The sequence below is a fragment of the Rhinopithecus bieti genome, unplaced genomic scaffold, assembly GCF_001698545.2.
Source record: "Rhinopithecus bieti isolate Rb0 unplaced genomic scaffold, ASM169854v2 scaffold_11380, whole genome shotgun sequence".
In the NCBI taxonomy this organism is placed as follows: Eukaryota; Metazoa; Chordata; class Mammalia; order Primates; family Cercopithecidae; genus Rhinopithecus; species Rhinopithecus bieti.
In genome coordinates, this window is record NW_016807225.1 from 3,929,640 (window position 1) to 3,955,008 (window position 25,369).

Consider the following 25,369-nt stretch of genomic DNA (forward strand, 5'->3'; position numbering starts at 1 on the left):
AAAAAAAAAAAAAAAAAAAGAAGGAGTTCACATTCAAGAGGCTTAGAAAACTAAATAAACCTCCTTCTTTGAGTTGGTTGTGTTTTCAGGTTAGTCTAATTAAAAAATTATCCTTGCATTTCAGGCAATTTCTCGGCATACGCGGGAGCTCCTGGAAATTGAAGAGCCATTATTCAAACGCTCCATCAGCCTTCCCTATAGGGATATTATCGGCTTGTTTTTAGAGCGAAAAGGTCATACTGGGATAAAATCTGATTCCTTGACTTTATCTGAATTTGTCAAAGCAGCAGGATTACAGGATTATGGTCCAGAAATAACTGCCCCTGAAGAGAATGAGGAATTACCTTGCACTGAACCATAGGAGAAAGCTGCTTCACAGAGCTTGAAAGATCAAACTAAATTACTTGCGGGAAGAGGTATGGTCTTTTTTGGTTTTCTTTTTCTCCATTTTTTTTTTTTTTTTTTTGGGACAGAGTCTTGCTCTGTCGCCCAGGCTGGAGTGCAATGGTGCAGTCTCAGCTCACTGCAACTTCCAGGTTCAAGCGGTTCTCCTGCCTCAGCCTCCTGAGTAGCTGGGATTACAGGCACCCACTACCACACCAAGCTAATTTTTGTATTTTTAGTAGAGATGATGTTTCATCATGTTGGCCAGGCTGGTCTCAAACTCCTGACAGTTGATCTGCCCGCTGTGGCCTCCCAAAGTGGTGGAATTACAAGCGTGACCTACTGCACCTGGCCCTTTTTCTCCTTTTCATTAAGATCAGAGTTAGAACTGCTGGCTTCATTCCTAGTTGTGTCTCTGACTTATGGTACCTTCCCTTTGTTTTTGCAATTTAACCCCTTGTTAAAACAAAGATAGTCACGCTTATCTTTCTGGGTAATTATAAGAATTCCTGAGCTGGGCAAGGTGGCTCATGTCTGTAATCCTAGCACTTTGGGTGGCTGAGGCGGTCAGATCACTTGAGGTCAGGAGTTCAAGACCAGCCTGGCCAACAAGGCGAAACTCCATCTCTACTAAAAATACAAAAATTAGCTGGGCATGGTGGCACATGCCTGTAGTCCCAGCTACTCAGGAGGCTGAGGCAGGAGAATCATTTGAACCCAGGAAGCAGAGGTTATAGTGAGCTGAGATCGTGCCACTGCACTCCAAGCTAGGTAACAGAGCAAGACTCTAAAACAAACAAAGAAAACAAAGCAAAACAAAATTACTGAAAACTTCTAGTAATGCACCTTGTAGTAGAAACATGTTGGGGAAATATAATTAAAAATAAAATATCCTGCCAACTCCAGAGAGAGAATTCTCTCCACAAATGCGGAAAAGAAACATTTTTATTCTTGAATAAGCATTAAACTATGATGCACATCACAGGCAAGCTGCTAAAGAGATTGCAAAGACAAATCTCACCCTTTTAGATGGCAGAGCAGATACAATCCATGACATACATGTTAATTATCTGTGTCCAAAGGAAAAATAAAACTTCTGTCTTGACAACAAGCAGAAGTTACTATTTGGAGCCAGGTACCTAGGCTAAACTCCTACAGAGACAGGGAGACAAAGTACCAACCTCCTCAGTGCTCACATTTCAAAGAGATGTCTCCATGGCCTCCCAAAAAGAAACTGTCCTGAAGTATAAAATGGCTAGAGACTTATTCAGCTTTTTAAAAAGATTTACATACATCTCAAGGGCATAGTAAAAGGATTTACAGTGGCAAGTTCTTTAAAGGAAATGGTTGTTTTTTGTTTATTTTTTTGAGATGGAGTCTCACTCTGTTGCCCAGGCTGGAGTGCAATGGTGTGATCTCAGCTCACTGCAACCTCCACCTCCTGGGTTCAAGTGATTCTCCTGCCTCAGCCTCCTGAGTAGCTGGTATCACAGCAATGAGCTATCACACCCAGCTAATTTTTTTGTATTTTTAGTAGAGACAGGGTTTCACCATGTTGGCCAGGCTGGTCTCAAACTCCTGGCCTCAAGAGATCTGCCTGCCTTGGCCTCCCAAAGTGTGGGGATTACAAACATGAGCCACTGCACCCGGCCTAAATGAAATGTTTTACAAAAAAAAGTGGGCAAGTTCTCTCTTCCTTTTGGCATCAGGGAAAATTTAAAAGAAAAAATTTTTTTAGATATGTATGTATCTAAATATGTAAATATCTAAACATGGCTTACCACTATGAAATAGGTTCTGTGGTTTGCTTACAGGTTCTTTTATGTGGTACTTTCCAGGTCTTTATAATATAAAATTTAGGCTAGAGTCTACCCACGACTGCACTTCTCAAAAGAAATTATAGGCTGGGTGCAGTGGGTCACACCTGTAATCCCAGCACTTTGGGAGGCTGAGGCAGGCAGATCACTTGAGGTCAGGAGTTTGAAACCAGCCTGGCCAATGTGGTGAAACTCCATCTCTACTAAAAATACAAAAATTAGCCAGGAGTGGTGGTACGCGCCTGTAATCCTAGCTACTCAGGAGGCTGAGGCAGAATAATCACTTGAACCGGGAGGTGGAGGCTGCAGTGAGCCAAGATTGCACCATTGCACTCCAGCCTTGGCAACAGAGCGAGACTCCATCTCAAAATAAATAAATAAATAAATAAAAATAAAAAAAGAAATTATAAAATATTCTCATTACCTGAATGGCTCCAGTTCCCCTCTAGTTTTACAGATTTAACTGCTCATTCTCTTCCTGAACTCACATTTTAATCCTGAAAACAACTGTGGGCTAACAACAGTCTTGAAGGACAGTGATGAACCTCCAGTTTCCTACACCTGAATGAATAGTAAAAGATATGTTCGTCTGTTTTTCCACTGACAGAAGCAAGAGTGCCTCAAATGAACATTCATGCCAAGTGTTAATATTTGATGATGAACCTAATATTTTCCCAAACTGGACTAACAAAATTTTTTCAAAAAACATTCTTTTTTTTTTTTTTTTTTTTTAATTTTTTTTTTTTGAGACGGAGTCTGGCTCTGTCGCCCAGGCTGGAGTGCAGTGGCCGGATCTCAGCTCACTGCAAGCTCTGCCTCCTGGGCTTACGCCATTCTCCTGCCTCAGCCTCCCGAGTAGCTGGGACTACAGGCGCCCGCCACCTCGCCCAGCTAGTTTTTTGTATTTTTTAGTAGAGACGGGGTTTCACCATGTTAGCCAGGATGGTCTCGATCTCCTGACCTCGTGATCTGCCCGTCTCGGCCTCCCAAAGTGCTGGGATTACAGGTTTGAGCCACCGCGCCCGGCCTCAGAAAACATTCTAACACCATACCATTGCATTTGCCTGGCTCACGATTATGTAAAAAAACGAAATGTAAATGATTAACCTAAGACCATGGTGATTTACATATATAGCGAAAGGTTTTGTTCAAAAGCCCTTTAGCATTTAGCAAACAGCGGTTATGTTCTATGACAAAGCATAGTGACATCCCTGTTGTTTTCAACTCTTATAATTGACAAAAAGTATTTGCAAAACATAAAGGAAATCAACAAATTTGCAATACAGATCTATATTTTGCAAAGTTAGTTTTAGCCATTAAATACCAGTTTTTTAAATGGTTTAAATGGGAACAGCTGTAAATACGATAGTACCAGAACAGTCATATATAGTCAAAGTAAGCATGACAGAAGCCATAATTCAATTAAGATGGTTTACCATACCTTAACTTCCCTATCCAAAATTGTGAGAAAATCAAACTATATCTTTTTCCAGCTACCTAATGCTGGCAAATGGATTGAAATTTGATTTATTGGAAAAGAAGCTGCAGTATGTAATTGTCTAAAACTTATAACATTATAACTTCTTGAATTTTAGAAGAGAAATAATTTGTATTAATAAGGCTTTTCTGCGGGAGCAGCTTACTTAAGTTAGGTTGTGTAGTTTCACTAGTTGCTTCTGAAAGCCAGATACATATTGATGGATAGGACCACTTGTTTTATTCTACGTTTTCCTCATCAGTACAGTTTTCTAATTCCTGATGTCTATCATGTGGCAAACACAATACAGTCACAAGACTCCCACAGTCAATTGTGATAATCAGGGCATAATATCGTAGGGAAAATCTGTGAGTGGGAAAAAATCCTGATTCCCGAGTTCTCTTATTGGGATGGACAGCCTGTGGAAACGACTGGCTGTTCTTTGGTTAGAGAGATGCCAAATGAAGCACAGTACAGATGGGTGAGGTGGTCTTGGAGAACAGGACTGCTTGAGAGATGCTGGCTAAACGGAGTTTTCTTGAGTTGCACAGCAGTCAGATCAAACCAGGGGAAAGGCCTGAGGTGAAAGAAAAATTGTTACTTTTTTATGTCTGTTCAGTATATCTGATTTGGCTGTTAAACACATCTTTTAAAGAAAGTTTTCCTCATGACCTTTTCATAAACTAGAAATTCAGCTAGAACTAGTCAATGTGTAGATTTAAGTGTACTTAATGGTGATTTCTCACACTTATGTACATTTCTCTAAGTGCGTTTGGAGAGGAATTCATAATTACAGAATTATTATAATATTGACATTGACACCCTTTGCAAAACATTTTTCTTGAATTTAGAAAGAACATACATAAGAAGATCGTGGACATCAAGCAAGGAAGAAGTCTTACTGCTTTGAAGATAGCCTCTTTAGCTATATAGATTAAAAAGTAGGCTGGGTGCAGTGGCTCATGCCTGTAATCCTAGCACTTTGGGAGGCCAAGGCAAGTGGGCTGCTTGAGCTCAGGTGTTTGAGACCAGCCTGGGCAACAGGGCAAAACCCCATCTCTACCAAAAATACAAAAATCCCCTTGTGCTTCCATCAGAGGGAGAGGAAAAGGAACCATTTTGAAATATGCCAGAGCATTCTGTTCTTAGCAAGGTCTGCCCTTGAGAGAAACTATTTAACCAGAGCCAAACCTTCTGGGGTTTTATCTGAGCCTGACTGACCTGGGGGAGGAGAAATAGCCAGTTCCAGTCAGGTCTGCCCTTCCACGTGGAAGGAGCAGTGGGCTCCTCAACTCCAGCCCACTTTAGCCATCCTGTTCCACTGAAGAAGGAGAAAAAACCTGAGAAACACTTGTGAAGTTCACAGTCCAGAGCACAGGCTCACTCAAAGACAGACCTACTTATAGGACTATAGAACACTTCACCTCCTCAGCTCCTGACTACATTATTAAAGGCCTATTTACAGGCTGGGTGCGATGGCTCACGCCTGTAATTCCAGCATTCTGGGAGGCTGAGGCGGGCAGATCACAGTGTCAGGGGTTTGAGACCAGCCTGGCCAACATGGTGAAACCCCATCTCTACTAAAAATACAAAAATTAGCTGGGTGTGGTGGCAGGCACCTGTAATCCCGGCTACTCAGGAGGCTGAGGCAGGAGAATCGTTTGAACTAGGGAGGCGGAGGTTGCAGTGAGCCGAGATCGCGTTATCGCACTCCAGCCTGGGTGACAGGGCAAGACTCCGTCTCAAAAAAAAAAAGGGGGGGGGCCTATTTAGAGCAGTTCTTTTTACCTGGTACATCGTGTCTGACTATCAAGAAAAAGTTAACAGGCATACTAAAGTCAAAAAACAAACAAAAAGCCACCAAAACCCACACTTTGAAAAGCCAGAACAAGCATCAGAACCACATATAGGAGGAATATTGGAATAATCTTCTGGGAATTTAAAATAACTAAGAGACCAGGCGAGGTGACTCAATCCTGTAATCCCAGCAATCTGGGAGGCCGAGGCGGGAGGATTGCTTGAGCCCAGGAATTCAAGCTTGGGCAACAAAGTGAGACCCCAGTCTCTACAAATAATAAAACACCTAGCCAGGCATAAACTGTCCATTGATGACTGATTGGAATACAAAAGATAAGAGGGGAAGAAGAATCTAGGATTATTTCTAGGGTTCTGATTTGAACAACTTGGTGAAGCAGCATATAATTAGGTAAGAAACATTAGAAGAGCAGGTATAAGAGCAGGTATGTTTTTGGACGTGGTGAGTTTGAGTGGAGATGGTGAATACACTGTTACCTAGGCATAGCATTGACATTTAGGCTAGAGATGGTCAGTGTAAAGATGGCAACCTAAGTCCCCAAAGTGGAAAAGATCACCAGGAACAAAGTATAGAATGAAAAGAAGTATAGCATGAAAAGAAAAAGGCCTAGGATAGAGCCCTGAAAACACCCGGATTTAAGGGTGAGGCAGAGGAGGAGCTAGCAAAGGAGGGGCCGGGGAGTCAGGAAGAAAATGAGAACGGGAGGGATCATGTCAGCCTAGAGAAGAGACTGCTTCAAGAAGGATGGCATGTTCAATAATTAAGGAAGAAAAAGAGTTTAAAGCATCCAGTGGATCTAGTGACATGGAAGTCACTAGTAATAAGAGCAATAATCTTTCCATATTAGATTATCAAAGATCAAAAATATTTATTTGATAGTTATCAAATAGAGAAGTGGCACCCTCCTATGCTGTTGGTAGAAATGTAAACAAGTACCACATTTTTTACGAGCAATTTGGGAACACCTATCAAATATAAAATATGTATAACCTTTGACCCAGAGATTCTTTCACATATGCCACCAAAATACTGGTCCAAGTGCGCAAAGTACAGGAATGTTCAAAGCAGGCCGGGCACAGTGGCTCACGCCTATAATGCCAGCACTTTGGTAGGCCAAGGCGGGTGGATCACTTGAGGTCAAGAGTTGGAGACCAGCCTGGCCAACATGGCGAAACCCTGTCTCTGCTAAAAATACAAAAATTAGCGAGGCGTGATGGCACACTCCTGTAATCCCAACTACTCAGGAGGCTGAGCTACTTGAATCACTTAAACCCGGGAGGCAGAGGTTGCAGTGAGCCGAGATTGCGCCACTGCACTCCAGCCTGGGTGACAGAGCAAGACTGTCTCAAAAAAAAAAAAAAAAGTAAAAGTAGCCTGTAATGCAAAATTGGGGATAGGAGGAGGAACTACTACATCTCTATCAAGTGAAACAGGGTGAATAAATTTAATGAAATAAATGTGTCTGGTAGACACCTAGGTAGCTGCTCATAAATGAAGTAGCTATGATTGTACTAACATAGAATGGTAGCTGTGATACAGTAAGTACAAAAGCAGAATACATAGTTCCCATGTGTCTAACACTGTATATATAGGAATAGATATGCATATACATTATAACAATATAAATCTTTGTAAATGCATAGATAAAATATAAAACTCTTAGAGGTGAAATCTATGAAACAGGATTTGGAAGGCAAAGGATGACATTTACTTTTCCACTCTTTGAAATTCTTTACAGAAAGGTATGATTTTATCAGTGTTTAAAGAGAACATGAAAGGATAAAAGAAAAAAGCATTAACTAAGCAGAGTCTGGGAGAAATGAGAATGGCCAGCTGTCTGATGCCCTTACCTTTCCTGAGACAAGTTCTTGCCATAGGCTTTGCTGACAAAATCTGTTAATTGAAACTTTGGGCAAGATGCTGTGTCTTTCCCACAGTCTTCAAAGTGCACGGAGAGAAAGAGTTCACTCAGAAGCTGCAGCACTTGGGAGTGGGCCATGTTTCTTGCTGTGCATATGTTTAGGGCCGCATAAAACACTCCCTCCAACCACTTGATCTTAAGGATTATTCCCCTACACATCAGTGAGAAGGTAAATACCAGTTAGCACCACCAAAATGAGTTGCAGAGAACCTAGAATAAACCCCAACAGTGAATAGCCACCTTTTGAATAGCCACCTTTTTTCCAAGACAGGTTGGTAATATGAACCACAAGATAAACAAGCCCTACTTGTGCCCTTTATAATATATCATGTGTTGACCATCCCAAAGGCGGACAGATACGACTAATGTGGACATTGCTAATGGCAAAAGTGTCTCTAGAATAGTCGTCGCTAATAAGGAGAAGGAACTGGGGAAAACTGCAAGATTAGAACAGGGAAAAGCCATTTTAGTCCAACATTACATCCTCCTATTGAAATGAGCTATCTCCTCTTTTGGTTTTAGTTTGTCCTTAAGAAGTCCAAATGATCAGGCTTCTCAGCTCTTCCTAAGTAGTTCTCCTGCAGTACCTTGTGCCTTACACACATACACACACACACACACACACACAGAGAGAGAGAGAGAGAGAGAGAGAGAGAGAGAGAGAGAGAGATTTAATAAGATAGCAATGGGCCAAAAGGAAAGTAATTTTCAAAAGAATGCCAGAAATATGTTGAGCCATGACCAGCAGGACTGTAGGGACAGGTAGCTTGAAGAATCGTAGGATCTTGGAGAGCAGCTATGACTTTCTTATTGGCCCCCCAGATGCTGACAGAATCTTCACCATACTGATACTGAGGCCGCAAGATATTGGTGTGGTTCAACAGTAGTTTCAGCCTGGAAGTAAAGCAAGACAGGGAGTGCAATGCCAGGACTGGAATAAATGACCACATAACCCACTGTGTTTACATCCAACCCATAAACAGACTCCCTCACACAGCTCAGAGATAAATGTGGGTCTGGGTCTGTGCTGAGAACACTAATTAATTGGACCGTTCATCCACCTAATGGATGTGCTGGATGGATGGATGGAGCCACCATGTGCTGCCCAGACTTGTTTTTTTAGGAAGAAAAAAAAAATCTCAGAGAAGCCTTTTACTCCAATGTACTGCAGGATAACTATGTGTCAGATAATGTACAAATCCTTACTTATTGAATGTTATGTGCCAGGCACTGGGCTAGAAACTAAGTGTGCAGAAACAATACTTGACACATACTTTCAGTAGCTTTTCATGTTATTGACTGATGATTTCTCTTCTCATTGATGCACAAGGAGAATACTTCAGTGTTCAAGTAATGGGAATAAATGTTCTATTGCAATTGTAAACCTTTGTACAGCAACAAAAATGGTTTGTGGGTACTATTTGTGGGTAAGCAGGGAAGTTACGAAAAAGATTGGCTAACTATGTTCTTCTACAGATAAAGTTGCTTCCCCCTTATTATTAGAAATGACCAGCTCTAAGAGGTAGGGGCTATAGTGGAGGTGGGAGGCAGAAGTCAGAGACAGGGAGACAGGACAGTTGTGCCAGTTCCGTTCTCACCCTAACAAGATACCTGGGTAGTGGGACGGCAGCCACAAAGCTGTACACAATGCTGGTCTTCTCAAGGCTGGTGTGAATTTCTACGCAGATATTAGGCAGCTGAGATGGCAAGCAGCAGAGGAATATCACGTCGGCCCAACTCACCAGATCAGCATTGTGGTAAAAGCATTTGATTCCCAGCTTCTGGAGCTCACCTGGAAGGGAAAAAGGAAGACAGAAAGAGCACAGTACTAAGGAGTTTGACCTGAACATCAACTATGGGGAGAGGGTGATCATTATTTTAGCTCAGTAAATCAACCCAAGTCTTGTTGCTCCATAAATCAGAAGATATTCCTTCCTACAGGACTTCTAAAAGCCATGCAGCAATGCCCTAACTCTAGTACTAAAGCAGCAGTAGTAGCTGAGACTACAGGCACGTGCCACCACGCCCAGTTAATTTTTGTATTTTTAGTAGAGCCGGGGTTTCACTATGTTGGCCAGGCTGGTCTTGAACTCCCATCCTCAGATGACCTGCCCATCTCAGCTGCCCAAAGTGCCAGGATTACAGGTGTGAGCCACCACACCTGGCCTACAATTCATCTTTATCTTACTTTTAGATCAAATGCTAGAATTTTTCTGATTTTTTTTTTTTTTTTTTTTTGAGACGGAGTCTCGCTCTGTCCCCTGGGCTGGAGTGCAGTGGTGCGATCTCGGCTCACTGCAAGCTCCGCCTCCTGGGATCATGCCATTCTCCTGCCTCAGCCTCCTGAGTAGCTGGGACTACCGGCGCCCGCCACCACGCCCGGCTAATTTTTTGTATTTTAGTAGAGACGGGGTTTCACCGTGGTCTCGATCTCCTGACCTTGTGATCCGCCCACCTCGGCCTCCCAAAGTGCTGGGATTACAGGCGTGAGCCACTGCACCCAGCCCCGGATTTTTTTTTTTAAGACAGGGTCTTGCTCTGTCACCTGTGGTGTGATTATGGCTTACTATAGCCTCAACTTCCTGAGCTCAAAGGATCCTCCCACCTCAGCCTCCCAAGTAGCTGGGACCACTGGTGAGTGTGACCATGCCCAGCTAATTTTTTTATTTTGTGTAGAGACAAGGTCTCACTATGTTGCCTAGGCTGGCCTCAAACCCCAGGACTCAAATGATCCTCCCACCTCCATCTCCCAAGTTCTGGGATTACAGGCATGAGCCACCATGTGCTGCCCAGACTTTTTTTTTAGGAAGAAAAAAAAAATCTCAGAGAAGCCTTTTACTCCAATGTACTGCAGGATAACCATGTGTCAGATAATGTACAAAGTACTTTATAGTGTCTAAGGTGTAACCCCCACAAGGACCTTATGAAGCAGAAATGAGTAGCAGTCTCATTTTACAGATGAGGAGACTGAGGATTCAAGAAATCATATGACTTTTCCAAAGGTACAGAGCTGCTGACTTGAGGTGGTGGAAAAGACTAGGAGAGTGGAAGGTATAAATCAGAGGCTGAGAGGAGTTTGCAAATATTTAACAGTTTCTGTAAAGCATATACAAATTAATTTTATTAGGATATTTATAAATGAAGAAAGACTCACAACTCATGTAGTTGCATAAAAACACTCACTGGTAGTTCATTTTTTTTTTTTTTTTTTTTTTTTTTTAGGCTAGAGATAGGATCTCACTATGTTATCCAGGCTGGTTTCCAACTTCTGGCTTCAAGTGATCCCTCTGCCTTAGTCTCCCAAAGTGCTGGGATTATGGGCATGAGGCAATATGGATTTTCAAAAGTATAAACCTAAAGTGTACACTCATATCTGGTGATATGTCATAAATGTCATTGGAAAACAGAATATAACAGACATTGGCGAGTGACTTCTTATGTTAGCCACTGAGAGTACATGGCAAATGTAATGCTGAGGTTATCTAGATACTGATAAACCTGGAAGAATGACAGATGATTTGGTTTGGCTCTGTGCCCCCACCCAAATTTCATCTTGGAATTGTAATCCCCATGTGTCGAGGGAGGGACCTGGTGTGAGGTGATTGGATCATGGAGGCAGTTTCCCCATGCCGTTCTCATAATAGGGAGGGAGTTCTCACGAGAGCTAATGGTTTAAACATGGCAGTTTCCCCTGTGTGCTCTCTCCTCCCACCTTGTGAAGAAGGTACTTGCTTCTCCTTCACCTTCCACCATGATTGTAAGTTTCCTGAGGCCTCCACAGCCATGCAGAACTGTGAGTCAATTAAACCTCTTTTATTATAAATTACCCAGTCTCAGACAGTATCTTTATAGCAGTGTGAAAACAGACTAATACAACAGGACAAAGTTTACAAAACAGGCATATCTATCATTCTCTCATGTGGTGTTCTCATTCTTTTCACGTGCATAGAAGCTGATGTTGAGCATTTTGAATTCTTGTTTCCTTACACAACACACACTGACATTTTACAACTATAATTTTATTATAATAAATACATTGCTTTGCAAAGAATATATGTACTTTGTTGAAATATCACGTATATTAGTCCTATTGATGGGATAAATATACCTTGAGTGGTAAGATTTTTTTTTTTGAGACAGAGTCTTGCTCTGTCATCCAGGGTGGAGTGCATGGTGCGATTCTGGCTCGTTGCAACCTCTGCCTCCTGGGTTCAAGCAATTCTCATTCCTCCCCTGTAGCTGGGATTTGAAAGTATGTGCCATCATGCCCGGCTAATTTTTGTATTTTTAGAAGAGATGGGGTTTCGTCATGTTGGCCAGGCTGGTCTCAAACTCCTGGCCTCAAGTGATCCACCTGACTCAGCCTCTCAAAGTGCTGGGATTACCAGCGTGAGCCACCATGCCCAGTTGGTAAGATTTTTTTCTAGTTTCCTTAGGAATATAGGAAAAAAAAAAAAAATGACCAGGTGTGGTGACTCACTCCTGTAATATCAGCACTTTCAGAGGGTGAGGCGCAGGAGACTGGTTGAGCCTAGCAGTTTAAGACTAGCTTCAGCATTACAGTGATACCCTGTCTCTATTTATAAAACCAAAAAAGAAAAAAATTACAAATCAATAAGAAAAATAAACCTTGGCACGGTGGCTCACACCTATACCCCAGTACTTTGGGAGGCTAAGGCGAGTGTATCACTTGAGGCCAGGAGTTCAAGGCCAGCCTGGCCAACATGGCAAAACCCCGTCTCTACTAAAATATTATACAAAAATTAGCTGAGCATGGTGGTGTGTGCCTGTAATCCCAGGTACGTGAGGGGCTGAGGCATGAGAATCACTTGAGCTTGGTAGGCAGGGAGGTTGTAGTGAGCCGAGATCATGCCACTATACTCCAGCCTGGGTGACAAAGTGAGATTGTATCTCAAAATAAATAAATACATAAATACATAAATAAAGTAAGAAAAATATGGGCACTCCAACAGAAAATATGGTCAAAAGCACCTCAAAAAAATATGACATAGTAATAAAACCTAAGAAAATAAAACTCTTCTAGTGATTAATGAAAGACATATTAAAACAAGAAAATAATTTAAAGCATATTAAAATGGTGATGTTAAAAATGATCCCAGCACTGACCAGGGTGTAGTGAAATGGGTGTTCTTATGCAATGTTGGTAAAAAAGTATACCTGAAAACCTTTTGGGAGGTCAATTTGAAAAAATACATTAGAAGTTTCTTTAAAAATTACAGATGCCTACCACATGACCCAGCCATTTCACTGCCAGGTATTTACCCAAGAAAAATGAAAGTAGTTGCCCACATGAACACTTATATACACGTATTCATGGCAGCTTTATTTGTAATAGCCAAAACTGGAAACAGCCTAAGTAAACCAAATGAATAAACTGTGGAATAATCATTCAAGGAAATACTACTCAGAAATAAAAAAGGATATTGATACATAAAAAAACTTGGATATATTTCAGCTGGGCATGGTGGCTCACGCCTGTAATCCCAGCACTTTGGGAGGCTGAGGTGGGAGGATCACTTGAGGTCAGGAGTTGGGAGACCAAGCCTGGCCAACATGATGAAACCCCGTCTCTATTAAAAAAACAAAAAATTAGCTGGGCATGGTGGTACGCGCCTGTAATCCCAGCTACTTGGGAGGCTGGGGCAGAAAAATCGTTTGAACCCGGGAGGCAGAGGTTGCAGTGAGCCGAGATTGTGCCGCTGCACTCCAGCCTGGGCGACAGAGTGAGACTCTGTCTAAAAAAAAAAAAAAAAAAAAAAAAAAAAAACAACTTGGATATATCTCAAACAAATTATGCAGTGTGAAAGAAGTTAGACTAAAAAAACACTATAAACTATATGATTCCATTTATATAAAACTCTAGAAAATGCAAACTAATCTATGGTGACAGAAATCAGATTGTTGGTTTCCTGGGTGGAGAGCTACAGGGAAGTGGACAGAAAGAGATTACCAAAGACAAGGGGCAACTTTTAGGGGTGATGGGATACGTTCATTACCTTGTGATGGTTTCACAGGAGTATACATGCCAAAACATCAAATTGTACACTTTTAACTGTGTGCCATTTATTGTATAGAAATATTTTAGGGCTGGGCGCGGTGGCTCACGCCTGTAATCCCAGCACTTTGGGAGACTGAGGTGGGCAGATCACCTGAGGTCAGAAGTTCAAGACCAGCCTGGCTAACATGGTGAAACCCTGTCTCTACTAAAAATACAAAAAAAAAAAAATTAGCTGGTCATGGTGGTGTACGCCTGTAATTCCAGCTACTGGGGAGGCTGAGGCAAGAGAATTGCTTGAACCTGGGAGGCAGAGGTTGCAGTGAGCCAAGACTGTACTCTCCACAATCTGCACTCCAGCCTTGGTAGCAGAGCGAGACTCAGTGTCAAAAAAAAAAAAAAAAAAAAATTAATAAAGCTGTACCAATTCTTTGACCTAATAACTTTATTTGGAAAATTATGTACAAGGAAGTTCAACTAAATAAGGTACAGTTAACATAAATTATAGTACATCCATACTTTGGGATACTACACAACCTTAAAATCTTTTTTTTTACATTAATCTCTTACTAATATAATTAACATTTTAAGTCCTGAGACGAAAACAGAGCAAGGAAGAATGGTGTAGGGTGTCTGGTGGTCTCAGCCACTGCTGGGCACAACTACAAAGTCTGTGCATCCAAACACCAGATACAGCAAGCACACCCTGCTAGGGAGAAGCAAGGGAGTGTGCTCAAAGCCTGCTGGGGTAACCTTCTATTGTGGGAAGTGGAGGGGCTTAAAATCATTATTTCTTATTGATTGCTTGATTGAGACAGAGTTTCACTCTGTCGCCCAGGCTGGAGTGCAATGACGCGATCTCAGCTCACTGCAACCTCTGCCTCCTGGGTTCAAGTGATTCTCCTGACTCAGCCTCCTGAGTAGCTGAGACTAAAAGCACCCACCATAACACCTGGCTAATTTTTGTATTTTTAGTAGAGACTGGGTTTCAACATGTTGGCCAGGCTGGTCTCAAACTCCTGACCTCAGGTGATCTGCCCACCTCGGCCTCCCAGAGTGCTGGGCTTACAGACGTGGGCAAATCATTATTTCAAAAAATGTTAAAACAGTATGAGAATATGCTCATGATACATTATGTAAAACAAGCAGAATACAAACAACTATATATAGTGTCAATTACTGATATAGAGAAAAAAAAACATGGGGAGGAAATGATAACCTGAGTAGATTATAGGTAGTTGTAGCCTTCCTTACAAATTTCCTACAGTATGCATATTATTTTATATTTTTTATTATTGAAGTATAATTTACATATAATTCAACACACAGATATGAAGTATATAGTTTGATCAGTTTTGACAAAAGCATACACCCATTTAACCCATACCTCTCTCAAGATATAGAACATTTTCATCTCCCCAGAAAAAGTTCCTTTGGGACTTTCTCAGTCCATCTCCCCAGAAGAAATCATTGTTTGCATTTCTATCACCATAAATGGAATCATTACAAAACTTTTTTTTTTTTTTTTTTTGGAGACGGAGTCTTGCTCTGTCGCCAGGCTGGAGTGCAGTGGCGTGATCTCACCTCACTGCAACCTCTGCCTCCTGGGTTCAAGCGATTCTCCTGCCTCAGCCTCCTGAGCAGCTGCGACTACAGGCATGCACCACCCCGCCCAGCTAATTTTTGTATTTCTAGTACAGACAGGGTTTTACCGTGTTGGCCAAGATGGTCTCAAACTCTTGACCTCGTCATCTACCCGCCTTGACCTCCCAAAGTGCTGGGATTACAGGTGTGCCCACCACGCCCGACCACAAAACATTTTTTAAAAGCCAGTAAATGTCATTTTTAAAAACATAAGGCCAACTGCAAATGCCTGGAACAGTATAACACCCAACCAGACCCTAACTGATTCAGTTAGAAGATCTGAACTCTGTATGGAAAGCTTCCCTGTATCAAAGATCCAGAAAGATAATTCACCACCAAAGGCACAGGAAGGAGAGATGGATATAAAACATATACATGGAGAAAAAAAGTTGCTTTAAAGAACAAGAGAGAAAGTCATGCTTCTAACCTTTCTTAGGTCTAGCAAGCTGAGAACTCCACACGCTGTATGCAAGGACTCCTCTTTAGAGGACCCTTTCAAAATGGCTCTGTTGACACCTACACGGCACAACCAAGCCCCCTTTCTCCCACACACCGCTGCTCACCCAGAGCCTCTGGCCTCCGAGTGGAGATCCGCAGGCTTTCAGCAGGGACGGGGACGAGCTGCAGCAGTGTGCCAGCCAGCTGCTTCCCAAGGTGGCCACCTCCAATGATGCCCACCTTAAACTCTTCAGGACTGGCTGAATTAAGGGAGTCAATTGAGAGATGTCTGGAACTTTGATTCTCATTTAATGATGCTCTGGAGAATGAACACACAGACACATACATAAATACGTGCACACACTGTAGTTCTTGTTTTTTTTTTTTTTTTTTTTTTAGACAGAGTCTCACTCTGTCACCCAGGCTGGAGTGCAATGGGGTGATCTCGGCTCATGCAAACTCCGCCTCCCAGGTTCACGCCATTCTCCTGCCTCAGTTCTCCCCACCCGCCACCAAGCCCAGCTAATTTTGTATTTTTAGTAGAGACGGGGTTTCACCATGTTAGTCAGATGGTCTCCATCTCCTGACCTCGTGATCCACTCGTGTTGGCCTCCCAAAGTGCATGAGCCACCGCACCCGGCCTAGTTCTTCTTAACTGTCAATCTCTGATGTTTTCTGCTTTGTCATTTAAGGTGCTTGGTGGCACCTTAAGTACTTCGTAGATAAGGCATTGCAACTGTGTGTCATTTATCCAGCCTCACTAGGGAATGAAATGTTCCTCCTGAGTTAATTTTCCAGAAACAAAAGTATAACCCTTTTCAAGGGACCAAAATTTAAAATGTTTTAAATGAACATACTTTGTTACATGTATTATGCTTGCCTGGTTAAACAGTCTGAATATTTAATCATTTCACTGGCTCAGTACACCAATGTGAACAGTCACTATTATATAGCATACTGTAATGTCTATAACACATTGTGGGCCAGTCCCCTCATGTTTTGTTTGTTTCTGTGCAGACATCTGTCATTTTTTTTTTTTTTAATCGTGGTTAAAAAACACAGGCTGGGTACGGTGGCTCCCATCTGTAATCCCAATACGTTGACAGGCCAAGGCAGGTAGATCACTTGAGCTCAGGAGTTTGAGACCAGCCTGGGCAATATGGTGAGACCTCGTCTCTACAAAAAATACAAGAATTAGCGAGGCATGGTGGCGCACGCCTGTAGTCCCAGCTACTCCAGAGGCTGAGGCAGGAGGATTGCTTGAACCCAGGAGTTTGAGGCTGCAGTGAGCTGTGCTCGTGCCACTGTACTCCAGCCTGAATGACAGAGCAAGACCCTGTCTCAGGAAAAGCACACACACACACACACACACACAGCATGAACTTTACTATCATAACCATTTTTAAAGTGCACAGTACAGTTGTATTAATTATATGCACATTGTGGCTAGGCGTGGTGGCTGACGCCTGTAACCCCAGCACTTCGGGAGGCCAAGGTGGGTGGATCACTTGACGTCAGAAGTTTGACTGGCCTGGCCAACATGGTGAAACCCCGTCTCTACTAAAAATATAAAAATTAGCCCAGCATGATGGTATAAACCTGTAGTCTCAGCTACTTAGGAGGCTAAGGCAGGAGAATCTCTTGAACCTGGGAGGTGGAGGTTGCAGTGAGCCAAGATCCACTATTGCACTCCAGCCTGGGCAACAGAGCAAGACTCCATCTCAAAAAAAAAAAAAAAAATAGATAGACAGACACATACAGGATAGATACAGTTGTGCAACAGATCTTTAGAACCTTTCCATCTTGCAAAACTGGAACTCTATATGCTTTTTTTTTTTTTTTTCCCCTCAAAACAGAGTATCCCTCCATTGCCTGAGCTGGAGTACAGTGGCACAATCTCAGCTCACTGCAGCCTCCACCTCTCACATTCAAGCAATTCTCTGCCTCAGCCTACTGACTAGCTGGGATTACAGGTGCATGCCACCACACCCCACGCCCAGCTAATTTTTGTATTTTTAGTAGAGATGAGGTTCTCCATGTTGGCCAGGCTGGTCTCAAACTCCCCACCTCAAGTGATCTGCCCACCTCCACCTCCCAAAGTGCTGGGATTATAGGCGTGAGCCACTGCACCCGACCTGAAACTCTATACAATTTTTCTCTCTCCCCAGCCCCTGGAAACTACCATTCTACTTTCTGTTTCACTACTTTAGATACCTCATGTAAGTAGAATTATGTGGTATTGTCTTTTTATACATGGTTAATTTCACTTATCATAATGTCCTCAAGCTTCATCCATATGAATTTTGGATTTTTTTTCTATCTTCATGAAAATGTCATTGGGATTTTGATAAGGATTGCAGTGCATCTGTAGACGGCTTTAGGTAGTATGGACATTTTAAAACTAAGTCTTCTAATCCATAAACATGGGATGTCTTTCAGTTTATTTGTGTCTTCCTTAATTTCTTTTAACAATGTTTTGTAGTTTTCAGTGTACAAATCTTTCATGCCCTTACTAAGTTTATTACTAAGTATTTTATTCTACTGGAGGCTATTGTAAATGTTAATTTCATAATTTCTTTTTCAGGTTGTTCATTAGTGTACAGAAATGCAACTAATTTTAGTATGTTGATTTTGTATCCTGCAACTTTGCTAAATTTGTTTACTATTTCTAACAGTTTTTTTCTTAATGGAATCTTTAGGGTTTTCTACATGTGAGATCATGTCAGCCTGAGCACAGTGGCTCATGCCTGCAATCCCAGCACTTTGGGAAGCCATGGTGGGAGGATTGCTTGAAGGCAGGAGTTAGAGATTAGTCTGGGCAACATAGCAGGACACTGTCTCTATAAAAAAATTAAAAGTTAACTGGGTGTGGTGGTGTGCACCTGTAGTCCTAGCTACTCAGGAGGCTGAGGCAGGAGAGTCACTTGAGCCCAGGAGTTCAAGGTTGTAGTGAGTTATGCTCATGCCATTGCACTCCAGCCTGGGGGACAGAGCAAGATTTTGTCTCAAAAACAAACAAACAAACAAACAAACAAACAAAACATATAATCTGTGAACAGAGACCATTTTATTTCTTGCTTTCCAGTTTGGATGTCTTTTATTTCTTTTTCTTGCCTAATTGCTCTGATTAGGATTTCCAGTACTTCAGCAGAAGTGGTAAGAGTAGGCATTTTTGCCTTGTTTCTGATCTTAGAGGAAAAGCTTTGAGTTTTGACTTTTTTTTTTTTTTTTTTGAGACGGAGTCTCACTCTATCGTCCAGGCTGAAGTGCGGTGGCGTGATCTCGGCTCACTGTAACCTCCGCTTCCCGGGTTCATGCCATTCTCTTGCCTCAGCCTCCTGAGTAGCTGGGACTACAGGTGCCCACCACCATGCCCGTCTAACTTTTTATATTTTTAGTAGAGACAGGGTTTCACCGTGTTAGCCAGGATGGTCTCGATCTCCTGACCTCATGATCCACCTTCCTCAGCCTCCCAAAGTGCTGGGATTACAGGCATGAGCCACCACACCTGGCAAGCTTTTAGTTTTTACCATTGAATATGATGTTACCTGTGGGCCTTTCATATATAGCCTTTATTATATCGGGATAATTTCCTTCTATTCCTAGTTTGCTGAGTGTTCTTATCATGAAAAGGTGTTGAATTTTGTCAAACACCTTTCCTGCATCAATTAAAATGATCATGTTATTTTTGTTCTTCATTTTGTTAATATGATGCATTATATTGATTGATTTTACATGTTGAATCACTGTTGCATTCCAGAAATAAATCCCACTGGGTCATGGTGTATAATCCTTTCTCTTTTTTTCTGGGACAGGGTCTCGCTTGGTCACCCAGGCTGGAGTGTGGTGGCACAATCACAGCTCACTGCAGCCTTGACCTCCCAGGCTCAGGCAATCCACCCACCTCAACCTCCCAAGTAGCTGGCATTACAGGTGTATGCTACCACACCTAGCTAATGTTTAAAAATTTTGTATAGAGACAAAATCTCATCATGTTGTTGCCCAGACTGGTTTGAAACTCCTGGGCTCAAGTGATTCTCCTACCTCACTGTCCCAAATTGTTGGAATTCAACAGGTATGAACCATTGCACTTGCCATATAAATCTTTTAATAAGCTATCGGACTCAGTTTGGTAGTATTTTATTGAGGAATTTTGCATCTGTATTCATTATGGGTATTGGTCTGTAGTTCCATTATTTTTGTCTGGTTTTGGTATCAGGGTAATGCTGGCCTCATAAAATGAGTTCAGAAGTGTTCCTTCATCTTCAATTTTTTTGGAAGCGTTTGAGGATTGTTCATTCTTCTTTAAATGTTTGGTAAGGCCAGGTGTGGTGGCTCATGCCTATAATCCCAGCACTTTAGGAGGCCAAGGCAGGCGGATCACCTGAGGTCACGAGTTTGAAATCACCCTGGCCAATATGGTAAAACTCCGTGTCTATGAAAAATACAAAAATTAGCCAGGCGTGGTGGCAGGTGCATGTAATCCCAGCTCAGGAGACTCGCATGAACCCGGTGGAGGGTTCGTGCGAGGTGGAGGTTGGAGTGAGCCGAGATCGCGCCACTGCACTCCAGCCTGGGTGAGAGAGTGAGACTCTGTCTAAAAATATATAAAAAATAAAAGAAATGTTTGGTAGATTTTCCAGTCAAGTCATCAGGCCTGCGGCTTTTCTTGGGAGTGTATTATTATTTTGAGTCAATCTTACTAGTTATAGTTCTCTTCAGATCTTTAAAATTTTTCATGATTCAGTCTTTGTAGGTTGTATGTTTCTAGGAGTTTTTCTATTTCTTTGAAGTTATCCCATTTGTTGGCATGTAATTGTTCATAGTAGACTCTTACTCTTAAGATCCTTTTTACTTCAACAGCATCAGTTTGTTTGTGTTTGTAGAAACAGGGAGTTGCATTGTTTCCCAGGCTGGGATTACAGGCGTGAGCCACCACACCTGGCCTGTGGCATCAATTTTAATGTTTCCTCTTTCATTTCCGATTTTGTTATTTGATTCTTCTCTCTTCTCTACCAGTTAGTCTAGGAAAGGGCTGTTAGCTCTTATTTTCGTTGACTTTTTTTTCCCCATTGTTTTTATAGTCTTATTTTGTTTATTTCTATTCTAATCTAATTATGTGCTTCCTTTTGCTTACTTTGGGTTTAGTTTGTTCTTTCTCTAGTTCTTTGAAGTATAAAAAGTTAGGCTGTTGATTTGAGATCTTTCTTAATTTTTTTTTTTTTTTTTTTTTTTTTTTTTTTTTTTTTTTTTTTGAGATGGAGTCTCGCTCTGTCACCCAGGCTGGAGTGCAGTGGCCGGATCTCAGCTCACTGCAAGCTCCGCCTCCCGGGTTTATGCCATTCTCCTGCCTCAGCCTCCCAAGTAGCTGGGACTACAGGCGCCCACCACCTCGCTCGGCTAGTTTTTTGTATTTTCAGTAGAGACGGTGTTTCACCATGTTAGCCAGGATGGTCTCGATCTCCTGACCTTGTGATCCGCCCGTCTCGGCCTCCCAAAGTGCTGGGATTACAGGCTTGAGCCACCGTGCCCGGCCACTCTTATTTTTAATGTAGGCATTTACTCCTATAAAGTTTGCTCATGGTACTGCTTTTGTTGCAACCCATACGTTTTGGTATGTTGTTTTCATTTTCACTTAAGATATTTTCAATTTTTCCTTGTGATTTCCTGTTTGATCCATTGGTTGTTCAAGAGTTGTGTTAACTTCCACATATTTGTGAATTTTCTAGTTTTTCTTCTGCTATTTCTAGTATCCTTCTATTATGGTCAAAAAAAAAAAAAAAAAGACAGTTGGTATGATTTGAATCTATTTAAATTTGTTAGGACTTGTTTTGTGACCTAACGTGATCTATCCTGGAAGATGTTCCATGTGCACTTGAAAAGAATGTGTATTCTGCTGCTGTTGAGTGAAGTGTTATGCACTTGTCTGTTAGGTTCTAATTGGTGTATTGTGTTGTTCAAGTCTTCTGTTTTCTTACTAACCTTTTGTCTGGTTGTTCTATCCACTATTGAAAGTTGGGTATTAAAATCTCCTGCTATAATTGTTTACCTTCAGTTCTGTCAATATTTGCCTCATATATGTGGATGTTCTGATGTTAGGTACATGTATAATTGTTGTATCTTCCTGGTGAATTGATCTTTTTATCATCATGTCATTCTTTGTCTCTCATGACAGTTTTTGACGTAAAATCTATTTTGTCTGATACAAGTATGACCACTCCTATTCTTTTTTGGTTATCATTTACATAGAATTATCTTTCTCTATGCTCTGACTTTCAGTCTATTTGTGTCCTAACATCTAAAGTGAGTCTCTTGAAGATAAGATATATGTTGGATCTTGTTTTTTTTTTTTTTTTTTAAATCCATTCAGTCACTTGGTATCTTTTGATTGATGGGCTTAATCCATTTACATTTAAAATAATTACTGATAGGGAAAGACTTATCACTGCCATTTTGTTTTTTCTCCATGTGTTGCAGTTTTGTTCCTCTTTTCATCTCTTGCTGCTTTCTTTTGTGTTTCACTGATTTTTTTTTTTGTAATTACATTATTTTCTTTTTTTCTGTTGATATTTTCTTTGTAGTTACCATAGGAAATTGCATAAAATCATAAAATAGTTGTAACAACCTATTTTAAGATGATAACGTCAATCATTTACAAAAACTCTACTTCATCTTTCCCTGCCTCTGCTTTTTGTTATTTATCTCACGAATTATATCTTTTGGATATGTTTTAACCATTAGCATGGTTTTATAGTAATAGTTTTTTTTTTAGTATTTTTATTTTTGAGACAGGGTCTCACCCTGTGGCCCAAGCTAGAGTGCAGTGGCGTGAACACAGCTCACTTCAGCCTTGATCTCCCGGGCTCAGGTGATCCTCCTGCCTCAGCCTCCCGGGTAGCTGGGAGTACAGGCACATACCACCATACCTGGCTAATTTCTGTGATTTCTAGTAGAGACAGGATTTTACCACATTGCCTAGGTTGGTCTCGAACTTCTGGAATCAAGCGATCTGCCTGCCTCAGCCTCCCAAAGTGCTGGATTACAGGCGTAAGCTACAGTGCCAAGCCTATTTTTAATTTTTATTATTTATTTATATTTATACTTATTGATATTTATAATTTTATTTTCTACATTTTATTATTTCTATATTATTTACATTTATATATATATTTTATTTATCTTTTTATGAGACAGGGTCTCACTCTGTCACCCAGGTTGGAGTGCAGTGACATGATCATGGCTCACTGCAGCCTCAACTTTCCAGGCTCAAGCGATCCTCCCACATCAGACTACCAAATACCTGAGACCACAGGTGTGTGCCACTATGCCCAGCTAATTTTTTTTTTTTTAAGAGATGTTGTCTCCCTGTGTTGCCCAGGCTAGTAGTCTCAAACACCTAAGCCCAAGCAATTCTCCTGCCTTGGCCTCCCAAAGTGCTGGGATTATAGGTGTGAGCCATCACAGTTGGCCAGCTTTTATCTTTAAATCCTATACCACAATTAAAAATGATTTATGTACCACCCATCACAGTATTATGTATATGGCTATATCTTCACCTTTGCCAGAGAGCTTTTTATTTTTGTATACTTTTGTGTTGTTGACTAGCATGTTTTCATTTCAACTTAAGGATTCCCTTCAGCATTAGTTGTAAGGCAGGTCCAGGAGTGATGAGGTTTGTTGTTGTTGTTGTTTATCTGGGAAGCTCTTTCTTTCTTTTTTTTTTTTTTTTCCCCTTGAGATGGAGTTTTGCTCTTGTCACCCAGGCTGAAGTGCAGTGGTGTAATCTCAGCTCACTGCAACCTCTGCCTCCCTGGGTTCAAGCAATACTCCTGCCTCAGTCTCCCAAGTATCTGGGATTACAGGTGCCCACCACCATGCCCAGCTAATTTTTGTATTTTTAGTACAGACAGAGTTTCACCATGTTGGCCAGGCTGGCCTTGAACTCCTGACCTCAATTGATCTGCCCACCTCGGCCTCCCAAAGTGCTGGGGTTATAGCCATGAGCCACCGTGCCCAGCTTCTCCTTAATTTTTGAAGCACAGGTTTTGCCAGATATAGTATTCTTGGTTGACAGGTTTTTTTTTTTTTCTTTCCCCTTTTAGCACTTTGAATATATCAAGCACTCCTTTCTGGCCTGTAATGTTTCTGGTGAGAAGCCACTGATAGTCTTCTGGGAACTCCCTTGTGTGTGATAAGTTGCTTTTTCTTTGCAGTTTTCAGTATTCTTTGCCTTTGACTTTTGATGATTTGATTATAATGTGTCTCTGTGTGGTCCTCTTTGGGTTCATCCAAATTGGAGTCCTCTGAGCTTCTTGAATAATTTGGATGTCCATTTCCTTCCTCAGATCTGGGATGTTTTTGGCCATTATTCCTTCAAATAAGCTCTTTGCACCTTGCTCTGTCTCTCTTCTCCTTCTGACATTCCCATAAGGCATATATTGACCCACTTGATAGTATCCCGTAAGTCCTCTAGATTTTCTTCTTTTCTTAATTTTCCTTTTGCTCTTCTGATTTGATAATTTCAAATAACTGCTCTTCAAGTTTGCTGATTCTTTCTTCTGTGTGATCAAGTCTAATGCTGAACCACTCTAGTGAGTTGTTTCAATTCAATTATTGTGCTCTCCAGCTCCAAATTTTGGTTCTTTCTTAGTTTCTCTTTATGATATTATTTTATTCATGTATTGTTTTCCTGATTTCATCACTTTTTTTTTTTTTTCATAGAGACAGGGTCTCACTATGTTGCCCAGGCTGGTCTCAAACTCCTGGGCTCAAATAACCCTCCCACCTCAGCATCCCAAATTGCTGGGATTACAGGCCTGTAATTACAAATTAATCTGTAAACTGTGCCTGGCCTAGTTGTTTTTCTGCGTCTTGTAGCTCATTGAGCCTCTTTAAGATTATTATTTTGAATTCTTTGTTAGGTATCTCATAAATCTATTTCTTTAGGGCTGGTTTCTGCAGTAGTTTGTTCCTATGGTTGAGCAACGTTGCCTTTTTATTTTTTGCTGGATTTGGGCTTTTGAAAGAACAGTCAGGTCTCTCCCAATCTTTACAGACTGGCACCATACAGGGGAAGATCTTTCCCAATCAGCCCAGTTAGAGATTCTGGGGCCTGTCAAATCTTTCTAGGAATGAGTCTTCTCTGGGGCTGGGTTTGGAATTTCCCAATTAAAGAGTTTTGCCTGTTTCTATTGCAGGGACTCATAATCTTTTCCTCACTCTGGTATCTATCTGCAGTACTGCATGTTCTCTGTACTGCAACAAGTCACTGAGTGATCCTGTTCTCATCCAAAATATGTTGGTTCCTCATCAGTGCTCCAAGTCATGTGAGACAGAAACCAATCCCTCAGACAGCCCCTCAAAAGGTAGAACAGTGGACAAACATTCCATTTTTCTTTTTCCCTCCAAGGGAGAAGCCTCAAATTAGGCATTTTCTCCTGATCACCTGAGGCTGGCTTGAGGAAAGGAATATCTTAGGTGAACTGCAATGGCTTTTCTTACATGTGTAAATGCAGCTATTCTTGGATTTGTACCTCTCCGGGGTACTACAATTTCTTAAGTGCTTGCTGGAGTTTTCATAAAGGCTTTTGGACCATATATTATTGTTAAGTTAGTATCTCAAGGTTACAAAGTCTGGAGCTTCCTATTTCTACATCTTACTGATACCACTGTCAATGATACCATTGTCTGAGACAGCTGTCAATTTTGATTGCTATTAGATGTGAGTGCATTCCTTTCCTATGATACGCCCACTCTTTCTAGTTTGCTATTTCAAATCTGCAGACTTGAGAAATCAGATAACTTGGCTTTTTAAGAAGGTTATGACTTATAAATGGTTTATAAAACAAAACAGGCT

General features: G+C 41.3%; 2 protein-coding genes across 7 annotated transcripts in view; one reads left to right on the forward strand and one right to left on the reverse strand.

Moving 5' to 3' along the window:
- The window catches only part of SAMD15 (sterile alpha motif domain containing 15), a 15,012-nt gene extending 14,599 nt beyond the window's left edge, over positions 1 to 413 (forward strand). For both annotated transcript variants that reach the window (XM_017880635.1, XM_017880634.1), the window contains one exon: positions 125 to 413. In XM_017880635.1, coding sequence (XP_017736124.1) covers positions 125 to 224 — 100 coding nt within the window. In that variant the 3' untranslated portion in view covers positions 225 to 413. The remainder of the gene's footprint in view (positions 1 to 124) is intronic.
- A 2,219-nt stretch (positions 414 to 2,632) lies between these two features.
- The window catches only part of NOXRED1 (NADP dependent oxidoreductase domain containing 1), a 28,980-nt gene continuing 6,243 nt past the window's right edge, over positions 2,633 to 25,369 (reverse strand). For 4 of the 5 annotated variants that reach the window (XM_017880638.1, XM_017880641.1, XM_017880640.1 and 1 more), the window contains exons 3-7: positions 15,639 to 15,832; positions 9,027 to 9,207; positions 8,158 to 8,309; positions 7,345 to 7,567; positions 3,236 to 4,255 (exon numbers count right to left, since the gene is read on the reverse strand). In XM_017880638.1, coding sequence (XP_017736127.1) covers positions 4,081 to 4,255; positions 7,345 to 7,567; positions 8,158 to 8,309; positions 9,027 to 9,207; positions 15,639 to 15,832 — 925 coding nt within the window. In that variant the 3' untranslated portion in view covers positions 3,236 to 4,080. Of the gene's footprint in view, positions 2,763 to 3,235; positions 4,256 to 7,344; positions 7,568 to 8,157; positions 8,310 to 9,026; positions 9,208 to 15,638; positions 15,833 to 25,369 lie in introns of those variants that run through there. The other variant, XR_001887085.1, reaches the window with a different exon arrangement.